The 18,578-nt window shown below is 42.0% G+C and overlaps 1 protein-coding gene across 3 annotated transcripts in view; it reads left to right on the top strand.

The window, feature by feature from the left end:
• Positions 1 to 18,578, top strand: part of LOC119741600 (neurobeachin-like protein 1) — a 55,817-nt gene that overhangs the window by 25,866 nt on the left and 11,373 nt on the right. For all 3 annotated transcript variants that reach the window (XM_038217417.1, XM_038217416.1, XM_038217418.1), the window contains exons 25-44: positions 159 to 314; positions 1,294 to 1,447; positions 2,108 to 2,725; positions 3,694 to 3,932; positions 4,734 to 4,976; positions 6,194 to 6,449; positions 7,248 to 7,435; positions 8,034 to 8,183; positions 8,631 to 8,788; positions 9,043 to 9,167; positions 9,650 to 9,770; positions 10,119 to 10,270; positions 11,140 to 11,276; positions 11,969 to 12,172; positions 12,814 to 12,938; positions 14,164 to 14,304; positions 15,013 to 15,143; positions 15,591 to 15,697; positions 16,836 to 16,953; positions 17,771 to 18,078. In XM_038217417.1, the coding sequence (XP_038073345.1) occupies positions 159 to 314; positions 1,294 to 1,447; positions 2,108 to 2,725; positions 3,694 to 3,932; positions 4,734 to 4,976; positions 6,194 to 6,449; positions 7,248 to 7,435; positions 8,034 to 8,183; positions 8,631 to 8,788; positions 9,043 to 9,167; positions 9,650 to 9,770; positions 10,119 to 10,270; positions 11,140 to 11,276; positions 11,969 to 12,172; positions 12,814 to 12,938; positions 14,164 to 14,304; positions 15,013 to 15,143; positions 15,591 to 15,697; positions 16,836 to 16,953; positions 17,771 to 18,078 (3,831 nt within the window). The remainder of the gene's footprint in view (positions 1 to 158; positions 315 to 1,293; positions 1,448 to 2,107; positions 2,726 to 3,693; positions 3,933 to 4,733; positions 4,977 to 6,193; positions 6,450 to 7,247; positions 7,436 to 8,033; positions 8,184 to 8,630; positions 8,789 to 9,042; positions 9,168 to 9,649; positions 9,771 to 10,118; positions 10,271 to 11,139; positions 11,277 to 11,968; positions 12,173 to 12,813; positions 12,939 to 14,163; positions 14,305 to 15,012; positions 15,144 to 15,590; positions 15,698 to 16,835; positions 16,954 to 17,770; positions 18,079 to 18,578) is intronic.

Here is an 18,578-nt window from a genome sequence, read left to right as displayed (position 1 = left end):
ATTACGTTTGTTGTTTTTCTATCATTTACATGGATTGTCCTCTGCATTGTGCACAACAATACAGAAAAAAAAACCTCTTCTTGTGTTTTCCATCAATTTTCTAATTAATTTCCCTGCTCCCTTGAATGTTATCTTGCATTTGTTCTTTACACTTCTAGATTGGGGAGGTCTTGGACACACTGATCACCCTCCTTGAGAGCACAGGCAAGGACCAGTTGTACCTCTTACTGTTTGAAGAGGGTCAAGGAGATCTCCTGTATGCACTGCTGACTAAGAAAGACTACACAGATGCTCTCAGGGTCCGTGTGTTCAAGGTACGTGGCCGAGTAGCAGAGTTGTACGACTCAAGCCCAGGATGGAGACTTGAGTCACAATTTTGGTCACTCAGACTTGACTAGAGTTACGTCAGCAAAAGACTTGGACTCCAACTCGGACTGGACTGTCACTGAGTCTTGTATTCTTTATCAACGATACCGCTATAAAAAATATAAAAAATAATTCTGATATTAATTTTCTAGTTGTATTGGCAAGGAATAACATCACATGTTTGTAAGTAGATGAACTACACACATGTACTTGTACATGGGGCAAGTTTGCTGCCGTAACGAACACAGTTCCCCAGTATTGTGTTGTCATGATCATTGACTTTTGGGCTGCTACATGTATTTATACATCTACAGAATTCAAACAAGTGGCTCTTGAGTCTGACTCAGGCTACAATAAACTGACTGGTTTCTGGGACTCAGACTCAAACCAAGTGACTCAGGAATCAGATTTGGACTCGAACCAAGTGACTCATGACTTAGCCTCGTATTCATACCAAGTGACTCAACTACAACTCTACCAAGTAGTCAGAGTTTGATTAGTGGTTGTAAATATTGTGTGATAGCTGCGTAAGTGCGATGTCACTTTTTTCAGGACTCAATTCCTAGTTCACTACATTGTTTCATGCTTTCAATCATTTCGATCCCCTCCCATCTATTGAGACATTTTCCTGATGATGGTCCGAGCATACTAACTTGAAACGTTAAGAAACACTTCTCTCTTTCTTCTCAAAACACCTCTTTTGGAAAAATGGTCTGCCCGCATTTTTTTCAAAAGTAATAGTCCTCACTTTTATACAAAGCCTCAATTTGCATTTTATTTTTTGAACTGTATCATCAGTTGTGCCCCTCCCTTCTAAAATATCCTGTGGCAATACTCTTCCCCTTTTGAGTAACCCTGTTGTATTGTATTTACCTAGAACATATGTTTTGTTTTAAAGATTTCCCCCTGTATTCCTGTTTTCTTAAGATATTTTCCTTGATGCTGAGAACCACCAAAGTCTATGAGAAGAGCAAACATCGGATGCGGCTGATGGACATCGGCTTCTCTGGACTGACGCTGCTGATGGGAGAAATGCCTGTCACTATGCCCATCGCTAAGAACATGGTGGAGATGGTCACAGGTCAGTAAATTATCATGAAAAACAGTCCAAATGCCCTCGTTGGTTGCCATTATAGCCTTCATAATTCACATCTTCTGTCACACAGTTAATTTTTGAATCAGATTTCACAGTTACAACAATTTTGATGTAGAAATATGTAGTTTGTTTGTCGTCCCCCTCCCCCATAGTTTTTTTTTTAATGGGAACTTAACAGCTCTAACAACTCTTAGTCTAGTTGCTAAGTGTGTTCCTTTGAAGAGTTTTAAAGCATTGGTCATTTGTAGCTGACTATAATTTTATGAATTTAAATTTGACATCAAGAAAAGACTCATCGTGAAATTGACCTATCGCCATTTGCGAGTTAGCCTTGCCCCTAACACAACCCTATGGAACTTTGCACGTCAAGTTTTGTTTGCCACGTCCATTTGTATATCATGTAATTGGACAATATTTCACAAGCTACGTCTGCGCGATTCTACCGCGATAGGTTAGTAAAGCAGTTCAAGTGAATTATTGTAGTAGTAAGCTTTAAATCACATTGTTGGAAACTGATTATTTTCTGATTATTAGCACCCCTAGAAGACAGATGATTCCAAGTTGGAAGACTTGCAACATAGGGCTATATTGCTCAGTTGGTACAAAAACCCCAGCCTTATATTACTGGTATTCGTATTTTGACAGAGGGTCACATCAACTATGCCGGGCTGCTAGCGGCCCTACAGCTGCTGCACCGTGCCAGCTCCCTCATCAAGCTAGAAGCCTGCACCCAACTCCTTCACATACTCTACACCGAGAAGGACTCCAAGGTCAAACTGGCCAAGGTACCCGGCTGGCAGGACACGCTGGTGCGACTGTTTGTCAAAGACGCGTCGACGGGACCGGATATTGGTCTAGACCTGAACGGCTTAGCTCTTACCCCACAGAGCATACCGACAACACCTACCACTCCGCATAGGAACCAGTTGGACACTACCAATGGCAATGCACAGGGCGCCAGCCAAAGCTTTGTGCTGCCGGACGCCGGTGACTCGCAGGCCACGGGTGACTCGGACACCATGGGTGACGACACGAGCAGTATTGCGGACAGTGAGGACATTATGTCCCAACCCATCCCTCGAGTTGTCGTGGGACCGGACACACCGGACACACCGGACTCGCTGTCCTACTCGGAAAGCTTGTCAGCAGTCAGCAGTGACGGAAATTTTGGGCTGTTCGCTGGTCCACAAGGTGATAATAGTCAAGAGCTTGGTGGAGAGAGTGACGGCTCGCTGCCTACAGGAAGTTGGCCTGGTGGCGATTGTAAGTAATTTTAGTCTGAATGTTCTTGCACAGCGCCATAGCATCTTTGAGTGAAAGTTAGGTTTTGTTGGCAATGCGTTTTAAATGTCTCTCCCAGTTGTCTCCCCGTCCCTTTCTTACCGTTGAAGGGGGCTTGTGCATGTAGAACATAATCAAACAAGTCAGAATGTCATCAAGAAACGTCCCGTCCCTGGCTCCCTGCTGTGCATCATGAGCAGGAATATTGGTTACCAGTAGTGCAACAAACTTTGTTAGGCTGGTCACAAGTAGTCAACCAGCTTGAGTTAGAGCAAAGAAAATCAATTATTAACTGTAGTTATTGCTCAAACTTGTTGGGATTGGCACCCTCCAAGTTCCTTGAAAATCGACTAGGAGCAGTTTGCAAGATTTTTATGGGATTGAGGAAGGTAGCTCCCAGTTTGCATTACTTTACAAGGGGCTTGAAAATTAGAAGTTGGAAAGACTCAGGAAGGTTTTTATTTTTTGTGTGAAAAATGCTCGTGAAGTGAGGGATAATCTTGCTCATGTATTAAGCTTTTACATAATGAGTGGACCTAGTGTACACATGGACATAATGAGTTTTAATATTGTTACAGCTTCACACAATTCCGCTACAGGTGGCGAGGACGCCGATTTAATAAACCGTTTATCTATCTTTCTATCTACCTCGACATTGATTAAGTACTTCAGAATATGCTATATTGCATCTTGGCAGAAATGTTGTATTTGTGTGAAAGGATTGGGATTAAATTAGAGTCAATTTATTTAATAACAACCTACAGGCCGTCTTCAGGGTTGAAACATTTCCTACTTGTTACAAATATTGTGGTACTTGGCCAAAAAAGAAATCCACAACCCTACAAATTCTCTAAAATTATCCCACAAAACATTGGGAAAAATGCCTGTGCAGATTGCATCATAGGAATATAATTCAAAAATTATTTTGTTTTTTTTCTTTTAACTAATAGACGACGGCCCTAACTCGCCTGGCAGTGGCCTTGATGTAACCCTCACATCTCGCTCAGCAACCCTCCGCCCCTCCCACCTGAACCTGAACACACCCGGTGACGCACCCGGTGAGGATGAGAGCCCCGAGGGGTCAGCGGCCTGCGAGAGGACACAGGAGACCCTGGCAGACACCCTGACGGAAGTGGTAGCGCAGCTGATGTGGCGAGGGGTAGCAGGATCAGATGAGGAGGCTTGGGCAGTGAGTAGATCGTATAATTCTCACTGCTTTCCACATCCAATTTCAATTTTATTATTATGCTAAGACCAAGAAAAAAATACCTACAGGTGTTTCCAGTTATCCCAACCAACCTACATAATCATGCAGAACCTAATTTTTTTTATAAAAAAAAAAATTATGGTGCCGCCCTTTCCCTTGTTTTTGCGAAAATTGTCCTGGTTTAAAAAAAACAAAAAATCTTATTTGTAAGTTGGTCGGCAGTGCGATCTAGCTGTGCCGTGCAGTGAAGCTTATAATTGCGCAGCAAACGCATGCAAATTTTTTTTGTTTTTAAAGCAATCGACCATCATCCCACCCAATTTTTTTTAACTATAAAAATTTTTCCAATGAAATCGAAGACACAATTTTTACCAGGAATGCTATGGAGCCACTTGCCTATTCAGCAGTGTATTTCAGTTTGTAAGCCTAACCCTCCAAGATCCTTTCAAAATCCACCAGGAGCTTTTAGGGGATTTTGCAATATTGAAGGCAGTAAAGACCAGTTACTGTTACTATTATTGGGACTTGAAGTCCCTTGCAAGTAGTATATTGGATAAGTCAAGAAGGTTCTGAGCAAATATGCCTGGGGGTTAGTGTTCAAGATGCAATTCAGTCTCTCGTGACCATTTTCTGGAAAACTGTCAAACCCTCCCCCAGCAGGACCCCCACCCCAATACAAACTTCATCCTTTGTCACCAGCAAAAAACTTTACACCCTTACCTCGGAACTGTGCCTTCTTTTATTTTACATTATTTTAATTTGATGTTTCTCTGACTTCCACAGGCACGTGGTCAGGTTCTTGTAAGCCTATCCAAACTCTCCGAGAAGTACGAGCTCTTACGGCCGGCCATTCAGGTCAAGCGACACATCCTGGAGAAGCTGCTGGAAGTCTCGGCCAATGACATCAAGAACTGCGGGTCACATGACCGCGCGGCGCACGAGGAGAACGCCCTCTGGATGATGAAGCTGGTTCAGGATTTCCTGTTTGAGGAGAATGCAGGCGACGGCCAGGCCTGGAGCTACAAGGTAATCAAATGGACTTGTTCTTTGATTTACAACTTCTCTAAAGAAAATCCCTCACTTCAAATTACCTAATCACGACTGTAGCTTTCATTGCAACACACCATAATATACAATGAGTCTTTGGGTCATATCCAGGACGAGTTCCGAACAAGTAGAATCATTCACTTTGTCCGGAAGAAGCTCTGCATTTGTCCCAGACATGTTCCGAGGAAATTTTCATCAGCAACTGCTTGACTCACCAGTACTGATATCTTCCTTGCAACAGAATCCTGCAAATCAAATTAGGTTTTCCCTTCACCGACGTATAAACACTGTATACTCAGTGTGTTGCCTCCCGAGTGAAAGTTAGAAAAAAGTCACTCGGGTGGGACTCAAACCCACGACCCCCTGCTTTCTAGTGCAGATGTCTTACCACTCGACCACCGAGCTGATGGGATTGGTTGGCTGGTTCGAATCTGATGTACAAAGCAGCAGGTAAAGGGCAAAACCTAATTTGATTTACATCACCCCGACGCAAGAATCCTGCAACTTATAGCCAATGCAATATACGCAACTTGTTCAGAACTCGTCCGGATATGAATTGAGATGGCCCCTAACATACGACAGGGCTGTTCAATGCCTGCTTTTATCAACAATCACACAAACAGCCAAAAGTCTAGACATAGTCAGTATAAGTTCATGAGATTAAAATACATTAATGGAAAAATGACTTTTTTTCATATCATGAAAATGTGATTATGAATTAAGCATTTCTTATGCGATGTTATTCTCCAGTCAGACAAGGTATATTGTCTGCCGTTTTGTTGAACTTCTGAAAGAAAATCTGAAAACTCTCTAGTGGATATCTGTTGACTATTTTTTTGTTTTTTTTGTGTCAACCAATGTGCACTTGTGACGTGTTTTATGTATGATGTGTTTAAGTGTAATTCTTTGTAGAACCCATTTTGTAGCCACGATGGAAAGTAGACCATTAGATTATAATTTACAATGAGTTTCGTGAAATTGACCCCAAGGTTACACACTGTTTCTACTTTTTTTACACAGTTAGTTTTATAAGTCTAAAAAAAAAAACCACAAATAGTGGAGAAAAATTTATTCAGCTGAAAGTAACATGACTACGGTGAGCTGAAGATATCATTTGAGGATTTGTGAATTCTTGTGCAGAATCGACTACGTCTCTGTCATCACACTAATAATTTCTCCAACTTCATTCAAACCAGTTGGCAGAGGCGGTGGTAGACGTGATCGACGCCTTAGGAATCTGGGAAGACACCCAGGCCTCCGACGAATGGACCGAGATGTCTCAACTGTGCCTTCGCATCATGCTAGGCTGCACGGCACGGGATGATTTCGAGGTGTGCGCCACGGCGGCCGCCAAGCTCCACCTCATGCTACAGACGCGGCCGATTCCGTCATCCAGCGAGGCGTGTTTCCTGCTAGGCTCGCTGGATGCAGCACTCATGAGGTCGCTGAATGGTGAGTCAATTTGGGAAAATTGTAGTCTGTAGACCAGGGGCCGGTCTCATGGAGCTGGGAAGCACAGAAATATCCTAAGCACAAAAAAGAAATTAGGCCGTGTCAGAATTAACTGGCTACGGCTATGCCAGCTGCAACAGCTATGCCAGCTGCAATGGCTGCAGCCACTTCCCATAGACCTGCATGTTATTTCTAGCCATAGCGAAGTAATTCAGACGCAGCCTTAGCCGAGCAAAAACAGATTACCAGCCAAAATGACATGCAATGTATATTACTTGTTACTGGTACCCAACTGATTTTTTTAACAGATGAGCAGAAAATACTGCTAAGCAAAGTTTACATGCTTAGCAAAAATCAGCATGGAACCAGTCCCAAGCAATAAACATTGCATGACGTTTTGGCCGGCGACCCATTTTTGTGCAGCCAGTATTTTTGTGCTTAGCAAATGTTTGTGTTTATACCGCTCAAATTGGCTGGTGACCGCAGACTACACCCCCAGAACAATGAAATAGGAGCAATTCACAGTACAGTGTGCAAACCATTATTTGCCTCAAAAACATGCTGGTTTTTCAAAGTAACGGTCGTCCAGGAGAATGTTCAGAATAAAGAGCCCAGCCACTGTTAAAATGGATGGAGCTCGGGATCTGTTGATAATCAAAACACAAAGACTATGCCATCGGTTTCCTGCAGAGTGTACATTTCAAGCAAACTAAGGGTTCAAATTTAAAGGTTCCAAGGAAACTATGCTTGGAGAGTTTGGTAAATATTGGAAGATCTCGTTGTTGTTTTTGTTTGTAGCAGAAGAACGTGAAACCTACTCGTACCTGGTCCCTTTGACCAGTGCGATGATTGAGCTGTACCACAACCAGCTTGGGATGCCCGACTTCCTACCCCACCTCCCAACCACGGGCACCAGTCCGACGTTCTTTGAGGATTTCCAGTCCTACTGCCGGTCAGAGGAGTGGAGAACCTACGTCGAGAAACAGGTATCGAGCCCATGACCTCCTACTAACTAGGGCAGACACCTCAACCACGTGACCACTTAGCTTGCTGAAGGCGGGTTCGAGTCTCACTCGAGCACTTTTATGAATTTTTTATTGCAAGCTTTGGACAGCACAGAGTATATAGTGCTTATAAAATAATGTTGTACGGGCTCCGTGCGCGGACGAAGAGGGCGCCCTTTTACCTAGCAACGACGTCTCATGGGCTGGACATTTCGCTGGTTGACGCGCACCGTTCCTTGTGTGTGAGGCACGTACACCAGGGGATTTGTACTTCGCGGCAAATGAATTGCAGTCGGGCAAGATGGCGTCGGTCGGTCACCCCCAACTGTACTTTCTTTGCCAGTGAGGGGGTACTTGTGAACAGAGCGGATAGGGCAAAGTCCACTATTTAAATTAAAAACAACTTATAACTACCTCAAAACAATGTTCCTGACATTTTTCTTAATTTTTAATTTTTTTTGCAGCTGCCAATAATTATTGTAGAAAGCAATTTCATACTTACAGAAATTACAAGAGGAAACACCACTTTAGTTATTTCATTTACTATTTCATTATTTCATTGTTTTGTCATTATCCTCAGGTTCAGCCATTTATGCAGGAGTACGTGACGGTCAACTTTGCCAACATTTCTGCCAAGATGGGCAAGTTGTGGAGGAAGTGCTTTGATAAGATGAACACGGACATCCACCGACGGGAACGGGAACGAGGAGAAAGCAAGCTACGATTTCAAGTTAGTGATTGTTATTGTTATTAATAATTATTTCTGGTCAAGAATCCAAAGATTCCTCAAAAGGCACTGTAGCTCGCAAGCCTGATAAAACCTGTAGAGAGAAGACAATGAGAAGAAATTACAGTTTTAGATGTGTTACAAGCACTTGTTTAAATTCATTTTCAACAATTTTTTTTTTGACTTTTTAATATATACCTTGAATTGGAATATTGAATTTCAAAAAAGTTTGGTCCAAATTTGATAAATGTGTTGTCAACACAAACGTAGGCATGAGCCAGAAAATCAAAAAAAAAATCATAGAAATTTTTTTACAAGTAATAACACTTATTAAAACATTTACCCAAGCCTCATTTGGGTTATACATTGCATTAATAAAATAATCATAGAATGACATTGAAGAAAATCACATACTTATTCTTATTTATTTTTCACCTTTTGTGTGCTTAGTCAAAGATCATAGAACCGTTCAACGCATTATGCAAAACGGAGACAGTGAGACATGCGAGCATACTAAACAAATTGCAGAACCAGCACCAGTCCACGCTGCGACAGTGGAGGGCTAGTAAGCGCTTCTTGACAGGGGAGCGAGGAGCATGGGCTGAACGGTAAGAACAATTTGGGCCTGTAGCTGCTAAACAAGGGAAAAATGTTTAACAATTTTATGCGCTAAGCACGAATCAGCTGAGTACCAGTTAAAGCTAGTATGCCTTTCATGACCTTTTGACTGGTAACCAGTTTTTGCTTAGCAGTTATTTTCTATGCTTACCAATTTTCTTTGCCTCTGTGTAATGTGAAGTGTTGCAAGTACCTTAGGGTGGAAAGGTTGATATTTTAATCATTTTTTCGTTTATCTTCTCAGAACTGATGAGCACATTTACTGGAAGTTGTCCTCTCAAGAAAACTTCTCGCGCATGCGGCTGAAACTCACCCAGAATTTCATGTTTGATCTGCACATCGAGGCCAGCCAGATGAGAGACAACACAGGTATGTTGGCAGATATGATGGATCAAATCTAATTACAAGGTTGAACAAAGAAATTGAGTGGAGTTGGAATCTGGACCTGTGACTTCCAAACTCTATTAGGGCTCCACCATCTGAGCTATCCAGCCCTATGTTGGTGGTCGTCTAATTTGTCTTTGGCCTTGTTGAAAGCGTGTTAGATTCTTACTAGTGCCTCTTGAACAAAGACATTGGCAAATTAGAAAGCTGGATAGCTCAGTCAGTAGAGTGTTGGTTGGTTGTTGCAGATGGTGTTTTTTTTTTAAGGCTTAATTACTACTTTTGTTTCTGAGTGATCATGCTTGTCAGTAATAAAGGACGGCCGATCGACTGAAGGATAATAATTATTTATGCAGGAAGTAGACCATATAGTTGAAAAGTAATCTCGTTGAAGCAGTATCTTGGCAGCGGGTTTCTCTTAAGAAGTCCCTGCTAAATTTCATCTATTTGTTTTCCAACATCATTAGGGCCAGTCATAGAACCAGCGGACACCCTGGCTTTAGAAATAGTGAAGGAGGCTAGAGTCAGCGACATGGAACTACAAGATGACAGACTGGGAGACGAAGAGTGGAATATCATCTCAGAGAGGTAGGATACCAGACTGTAGAGTTGATAATCACTTGTAAGGTACCTGTCACAGATGGTCCCACTGGTAATAGAACAGCAGGCAAAGAAGAATGAATGTGATTGGTTGTATTTGCTTTTGTCCTGACTCTGATTGGTCAATGAGGACAACAGTAGCCCATCCAGTTCCAGGGGGATATTCAAAGATGTGACTGGTACCCGTGTTCAAACATCTTTGAAAAGATGATCTCTAATCTCTACAGTTATAGAGAATCAAATTCTATTTGAGTCAACTTGAGTCACTCTGTACAAAGTTTGGTTAAGGTGACCCCTGAACGCTTGTCTGAAACGTGATTGTTTCCTTTCTATCAGCACTGAGACAGAGCAGGGCGGTACAGTCAAAGAGAAGACGGTAGTATCAGAGGAATGTAACCTCATCACCTTGATTGACGTCATACCGGGTAAACTGGAGGTCACAACGACACATGTCTACTTCTACGACAGCAGTCCAGACAAGGAAGAAAGTATGTATATTGATTCATTGAAAGTTTCCTTTAAAAGAGGGAAATGCGTTGATTGCATTGCTGTGTGCAAAATACACTGTTGTCTACCGCTTAGTATAAAGCTACAGCCATCTCATGACTTTTGGCTGGTACATGTAGCTTGTTTTTGCTAAGCATATATTATACTTATTTCGTGCTTAGCAGAATTCTGTGCATATCAGGCCAATGAAATCAGCCCTATTCACTGTAGCGCACCAGTGGCAGAGAACAAAGCCCTAACCACAAAATACTGCAAAATGAAATCAGTAACGAATAAAAAAATTCCACAGCACTTGTGCTTCGTACCACAATAAGATCGATCGGAAATATCTCGGAAGCTGCAAGCCAACAAATTTGTGTTCATGCATGAGTCACATGATTGTGCCATGTAATTTCTGGAAGGAGTAGTGTTTTGAGTTTAAAAAAAATCAGGTTTTTGACCTCGGTGACCCCATGATGACCTTTGACCCCAGTTTGGTCATGTGACACGTCGGGGCTGGGCTACAGATACTTTTGTCAAAGTTTGGGTGAATCGGTCAGAATATGTAGGAGGAATAAACAATGTCAACATTTGTTACTAACTAACGGATGAACGGACGAACGGACTAATGGAGAGACAGGATGATTTGTTGAGCTGCCACGCCGCTGGGTTGTGATTGCTTTGCAGACAAGATTGATAAATGCAAAAGTTTGGATCCTGTGAAAGTGGTTTTAAATACACAATTGATTTAGTTTGCCTTGAGGCAGGAGATGCTATTTTGTAACAATCAGTGGCAGAAAAGAAAAAGAGGGTAATTTAGACAAGGGAAAACATTAAGATAATTCACAGTTTTTGGTTATTTACTTCTTAGATAGCGGACAGGACTTCAAATGGTCTCTGTCACATCTGAGGGAGGTTCACTTGCGTCGCTACAACCTGAGGCGTAGTGCCATCGAGATCTTCTTCATCAGCCAGACCAATTACTTCATCAACTTCACCAACAAAAAGGTAGGGATTTCAGGCATCGGTGTTCACGGAAGTTTTCAGCAGAAAATCGTTGCATCAGGAAATTTGCTCGGAAACGATGATACTAAGCAGGACAAGTTCTTATCAGAACTAAATATCTACTGAGTGACAGTAGTTATTGGTGCTACCGCAAACCGAAACGATACTGATACTCCACCATGCAAAACCTAAAATCTTATATCAGTCTTAAGTATATTTCTCAAAAATTAGATTTTCTTTTCAATTTAAACCATATCCTGTAAAAGGATATCTTTATCAAGCATGTTCTTGAGAGATTTCTTTGTAGGTCCATACCAAAGGATTTCTCTTACAAATTCTCTATTAGATTTGTCTTGGAAGTGTTTGATGGAGCATTTTTTTTCCCTAATCCTGCAGTAGACTTTCTCTGTTGCAACACATACACAAATCCCGGCTATACCACTTGCTTTGGTTTTGGGTGCAATCTACCAGATATATTTTGGAAATTCCTCCTCAATACTGCTCCCCATTTTGTCCCCAGAAACATTAAATCCTACACACTTAGTAAGTGTTCATTTGGTTTGAACATTAACAGGCCAACAATCGGTTCTGAGCCTTAGCCAAAGCCTAAAGCCAGAAAAATAGCCAGGTTTTCAGAAACGACTAATTTTTATTTTCTTCTAATGATTATCTAATGGTGATTTTTTCCTAAATAGACGAGGAACAAGACCTACAGTCGTATCCTGAGCCTGAAGCCGCCCAACCTGTACTACACCGGGGCCAAGTCTCCAGCAGACCTACTCAAGTCCTCTACTCTGACCAACAAATGGGTGTCACGAGAGATCTCCAACTTTGACTATCTGATGCAACTCAACACCATCGCTGGCAGGACTTACAACGATCTCAGCCAGTATCCGGTGGTAGGCAGAGACAAACTTCTTCTCACTTTCCTACAGTACAAAAATCTGTTAAGTCCCACCCAGTTATGTGTTAGTGGGGAGTGTGGCCTAGTGGTTAGGGTTCGTGACTCATGATCAGAAGGTCAGGGGTTCGAATCCAGCTGCTGGTCATATGTTGTGTCCTTTGGCAAGCCACTTCACCTCCACTTGCCTCTCCCCGCCCAGGAGCATAAATGGGTACCGGCATTAGCTGGGGAGTAACCTGTGATGGACTAGCATCCCATCCAAAGGGGATAGCAATATATTCAGTCGTTTCATGCTACTGAAAAAACGGAGATAATCGCCGCCTGATAGGCCACATTGGCTTGTGACAGACTTTACTTATTTACTTACAGTTAGGTTTGACCATCACAAACGTGACAGCACAACAAATGTGCTTAGCACAGAAATTATTTGCTAAGCAAAAATGGTTTACCAGCTAAACTGTCTTGCCTCCTGTATCGCTTGTAACTGGTACCTGGCTTATTCATGCTTAGCACATAAATTGGTTAAGCAATATTTTCTGCTTAGCAGCTAATGAAATTGGTTTTGACTTGTGATTTGACTTGCGATAGACCTAATTAAATCTTTGCCATTATTTTCTGTGTCTTCTTGCTTTGCAGTTTCCTTGGATTCTGTGTGACTACACCTCAGAAACCCTGGACCTGACTGATAGCAAGATCTACAGGGATCTGTCTAAACCCGTCGGTGTGGTGAACCCAAAGAACATTGAGGAAGTCCAAAGCAAGTAAGTGTAATCACAGACAAAGTACGAAGTAGGCCAATATTATAACTGCACAAGTATCCCTGCAACAAGGAAAATGATACAGAGGGCTGATGGTGAAGGATTTTATTTTTATTTTATTTCTTTCTGGTAATGAAACTAAGGATTCCTCAAAAGTACCCTAAGCACTGTAGCTCGAAAGCCTGAAGAAACCTGTAGAGAGAAGACATTGAGAAGAAATGACAGTTTTAGAGGTGGGAGGAAAAGCCCAGAGGAATATTGTGAGGAAAACCCACGGAATCAGGTAGGGACTGAAAACCCAATCCACATGTTGGCCAGGGAGGGATTCAAACCCGGGTCACAGCGGTGGAAGGCGAGGAAAGTACCGCTACGCCAACCTGACTCCCCAATGTCTGACTTTATTGTCACTGTGCGCCTATGTTCTGATACGTTTGTCCCACACATGTAGGCCTTTTCACACTAGAGCCTCTCAACCCGGGTTGAACTCATGGGCGAACCCAGTTCCGCCCCGGGTTGAGTTTTTTATTTTTCAACCCTGCGTTCAACCCTGCATCGTTTTACACTTGTTCCGTGCAAACTGAGCTTATTTCGCTTGGTTACTACTATTTTGAACACTGGCGAGAGTTTCAACCGGGGTTGAAAATCTCAACCCTGGTCAGGAGCAGGGTTGAGTTTAACCCGGGGCGAAATTGATCTCAGGGTTGGCGCGGGGTGGGTGCAGGGTTGAAAATTTAGTGTGAAACACCGCAGGTTTTCAACCCTGTGTCAACCCAGAGATTCGTGCAGGTAAGAGTTAAAAAAAAACTTGCACATAATCTATGCCTTACGTTTGTGAAAACCAGTGCTCAATGCAGTGTTTCCTTAACTGGCTTATGTATCAACATGAAAAGATGTTTTTGGGTTGGAAAAATTTTGAGGTGGAAACACCTTTTTTGGAAAGAATGTAGTATCCAGACACCACTTCTTTGGTTATGTACAAAGTCTGTGGAGAGTCGAGTGCATTTTCAAAATATTTTTTAACAAAATTTGGAAATGTTTCTCGGTCCCAGCTTCATGTCTTTTCAACATTATTGCAATGACTGACCTTCATTGAGACAAAAAATGATGAAAAAAATGGGGTCAGGATGCAACATACTTTCCCTTTTTTTATCAATTAACATGTGGAGAATGCTTAATATGTTTTACCTTGTTTCACTAAAACACATTTTTTTCATTTGATGATCTTTAGGTTTGAGAATTTTGAAGACCCATCGGGCACCATAGACAAGTTCCACTATGGCACTCACTACTCCAACGCTGCTGGGGTGATGCACTACCTAGTCCGCATCGAGCCGTTCACGTCACTTCATATACAACTCCAGAGTGGAAAGTAAGCTTATCTCACATCCGGTAGGAGCCACCAAGGAATTTGGTTCTCATGATCCACCATTCTGTCTAGCAGCACAACCTTAGAAATTCTGTGCTTAAGATTATCAACTATTGGGCAGTTCAAACCCGGCACGAAAGCGAACGCAAACACGATTTTTTGACGTCGGGGCATTCGCAAAAGTTGAGCACATTTTAACTCCGGCGATTTTCGCAGCGAATGCTTCGTGACGTCAAATTTGCATCACATTTGCATACGCAGGAAGTATGTAGGCATGTATCTTTGCAAAAAATCCTTCTCCTCAAATCCGCTGATTTCCTCGTTTTTTACTTCTCATGAATGCCATTATAAATTGAAAAATACTGTACAAAGTCTTGTTTGGTTTGGAATTTCCTTGTTTTTTTCCCCCAAAAGTCCCAGTTGCATGCCTGAGTATGAACCAGCTGTAATGCTGAAAGTGTTAATCTATGAATACATATGTTGAATGAAAGGTTTGTGGAAACACCAAGTGCGAATAATTTCTCTACTAAGAGAATGGTTCTGAAAAGAACCAGAGGTATAAACTCGACGTTTATACCTCTGGTTCTTTTCAGAACCATTCTCTTAGTTGAGAAATTATTCGCAAATGGTGTTTCCGCAAACCTTTCATTCATTAGTATCTCCACCATGCAAAGCCTCAAATCTCACTAATACACTTGTTTTTTCCATCAGGTTTGATTGTGCAGATCGACAGTTCCACAGCATTCCGTCGTTGTGGGATACGCTGATGGAAAACCCCAACGACGTCAAGGAACTCATCCCAGAATTCTTCTACATGCCAGAATTCCTTGAGAACCGAAACAGTAAAGAATTCTTCTTTTATCTGTCTACTGCACTCGCTATTTATTTTCAAAAGAATGTACTTAAACTAATAACATCTGAATATTAGAGAAATGCAAAGTGTGTGGGAACACAGCAACAATACAATTGTGACCCAACCCAACAAAATGTGTCATAAGTTGCCTAAGCTCCGTTTGAGTTAATAATAGGGCTTTTTAGACATCTTGCACCATGGGAATCAAAGGGAACAATCATCATTTTGACTGTACCATGTATCAGAATGAATAGCGGAGTGTGTGGTCTTACCACTACGTTCACAAATCTGATAAGTAAATATTTGCCCTTTGAAACCCTTTTGATGGGATCAAAAGGGTTTCAATGGGATGTCGTTTTACTGCAAAGGGAATAAGCAGGCATTAGGCAAGGAGTTATTGTGGCAAATCAAAATGATATCACTGTTTTCTTTGCAGATTTCCATCTCGGTTACCTGCAGACTGGGGAAGACGTCAACGACGTGATCTTGCCAAAGTGGGCCTCCTCACCGGAGGATTTCATCTACAAACACCGACAAGCCTTGGTGAGCACAATCCTTTGACAAGCCTTAACCCTAACCCTCTAGGCCCTTTTTGCCAGGAACATCCTCAATCCTACAAAATCCTTCAAAAGGTTGCACTTGCATGTATGTTTAAATGAAGGATACCGACTGCCTCAATCCTTCAAAATCCTCCAACAGCACCCTCTCAAATGCATTCAGCCTCAATCCTCCCAAATCCCACTTTTCTTCAAGCACCAGTCATCCTCAATCCTCCAAAATCAACCGATACTGAGTGCCACGTGTCCTCGACTCTCCACAATCCTCTAAAGTTGTATGTTGCATTCATCATCCTCAATCCTCCAAAATCCTCCAAAATCGCCCAGAGGACTTTGGAGGGAATGAGGTGGGTTAGGGTTAAGCTTGTTTATGTTGTTTACAAAATAACACACATTGTTTATTTTTCTGCTAAAAAAACTTGTAAAGTTGAAGTGGCTTTAAAAAAAAAAAAAGGTTGAAAAAAAACCTTTTGGCCTGATCTCTTGCCTCATGGCACATCAAGTTTGCTGGCTTCTGACTTGTGCCCTATGAGTGAAGACTTTGACAAGTTAGGAGACTGCCGACATCCTGCCCTCTACTGTCCATGCACCGATTCCATTTCCTTGCTCAGGCATATATTCTTCAGGTTGCAGACCAGTAAATATATTTTCATAGACCCCAATGGTAAATGCCCCCACTTCAGAAATTGCGGAAAAATACTCACAGCTCTCCAATGTGTTCCAGACGCACATCAATTAAAGTTTATTTCATCATCTTTCATTTTCTTTTCAATTGTTTGGGGGTGATCTGATGACGTTTGGGAGAAATGTCCATCCGAAGATGATCACCCCTTAAAATAGTCCTGAAGCCCATCGTTATTTTTGAAAAACGGTTCCTACACTCCATTGCAAAATGGAGCGCTTTTAGGGCCCCAGTTTGATCCACATTTCACAGAAATACAAGCTCATGGTCCTGTGCAAGGCTTCCACCGTTATTTTCAACAAACCCTCAAGTTCATGGCTCACAATATGCTCAAAGAATTTGAGAGTATGCAAATCGTGATTTGGCCGGCGTAGGCAAGTTCAGACCGATTTACTGGTCTGCAACCTTCGAGAAGGAACTCTATCTATTTTTTCCCCAACAGGAGAGTGAGCATGTATCAGCCAATCTGCATCACTGGATCGATCTCATCTTTGGCTACAGACAGAAAGGACCTGCAGCAATAGAGGCTCTCAATGTCTTCTACTACTGCACCTATGAAGGCGAGTGACTTTAAAAATGTTTGTATTGAATATCGATAGGGGAAGTTAGCTCTCCATTGATAAAGAGGGCCCCACAATTTCACAACACCTTATCAAATGGTTTTGCTTGCAGAAGCATTTTTGAATGTATACATTAAGCATTTCATGCTGACACAGCAGCAAAAAGGTAGTAACAGTGGAAATGTCCATGCACAAGCAGACATTTGTTTCTGCGTAAACCCTAATTTCGGTTAGTATATGTCGGGTATAAGTGAGAACTTTACCTCATGTGCATGCATTCATTCTGAGTCCTGGGTTTTGTAGTTGTAGCCAAAAATTGGTTTGCTTGGTTCTGATTGGTCCAGTAGTTTTGGTGATTTGGGTAGTGCAGTAATTCTTATGTGATTACTTCCCATCTTAAGTGGACTGGGCCCAATTTCACGGCGCTGCTAAGCACAACAATTTGCTTAGCACCAAAAAAAAGTCTGGCTTATAAAAGCAGGTTATCAACCAAAACTCCATGTGATTTTCATTCTAAGCACACAACAGCTGAATGCTAATCACGAGCAATATACATCATATAGAGTTTTGGCTGGTAACCTGCTTTTATAAGCCAGTCTTTTTTTGTGCTAAGCAAATTTTTGTGCTTAGCAGCGCCTTCAAATTGGCCCCTAAATGCTAAATCAATGAGAAACAACTGAACAAGTTTTTGCGTTGATATCGTCAAAATGTGCCCCCATAAAAAGGCATGGTCACAAGCCAAAATTCTGTGCAAATCTGTGTGATATGTGCAGCGTTAGTGTGGAATTAAAACTCAAAATAATTTTTGGACCTATAGGAGCAGTAGACCTGGACGCCATCAAGGATCCCTTGGAGAGGGAAGCTGTAGAAGGCATGATCAACAACTTTGGCCAGACGCCTTGCCAACTCCTGAAGGAGCCTCACCCAAAGAGACTGAGCATAGACGAGATCAGCAAGAAGGCTTCCAAGAACCAGACCCAGCTCCTGAACGTCTTCGATCACTTAAATGAGTTGAAGGCCTTCTTTGTGGAGGTGTCTACATCAGACAGCGACCCCTTGGTCTATGTGAATGTCCCCCGCAGCCAGCCCAAGTCATTCATCTACCAAGGAATGCCTGACGCCATGGTAATTGAGAGATGTTATAAGTTGTTTTTAATGAGAAGCCTGTTTTAACCATTTTCGTCACTTGGATGTTATTCCACAGTTGTTTAAGTTTCAAGTGTCTCGTCTTTCTTGATTGACTGACACCAAGTTAACAAAACTTCTTGTTTAGTAAGATTATCTAAAAAGAAAATCTCATTGTGGAAGGACTCTTAGTACTCTGTGGCTAACTCACAGAGCCGGTAAAGGACACCTGGCTTGCCTGCATTGGTTTGCATTAGCAAAAGGCATGGAATGCACATACTAATAATTTCAACTATATGTGCACAAACTCATGGTGTCTTCATGTGAAATACTCCGCAGTACTGTGTTAATCATGACGCATGAGTGTGCAGGAGAATTAGGCCAATCAAACTACAGGGTGAGTAAAAATAAAATTGGAAACCCAAATGGCAGGACCAATTTTTTTAATGTAGTTCTGCATGTAGCACTATCAAAATCCAGGATATAAAAGCACAATTCAT

This window comes from Patiria miniata, unplaced genomic scaffold (genome assembly GCF_015706575.1).
Source record: "Patiria miniata isolate m_02_andy unplaced genomic scaffold, ASM1570657v1 HiC_scaffold_5, whole genome shotgun sequence".
NCBI classification, from domain to species: domain Eukaryota; kingdom Metazoa; phylum Echinodermata; class Asteroidea; order Valvatida; family Asterinidae; genus Patiria; species Patiria miniata.
This window is presented reverse-complemented; position numbering and strand designations above follow the sequence as displayed.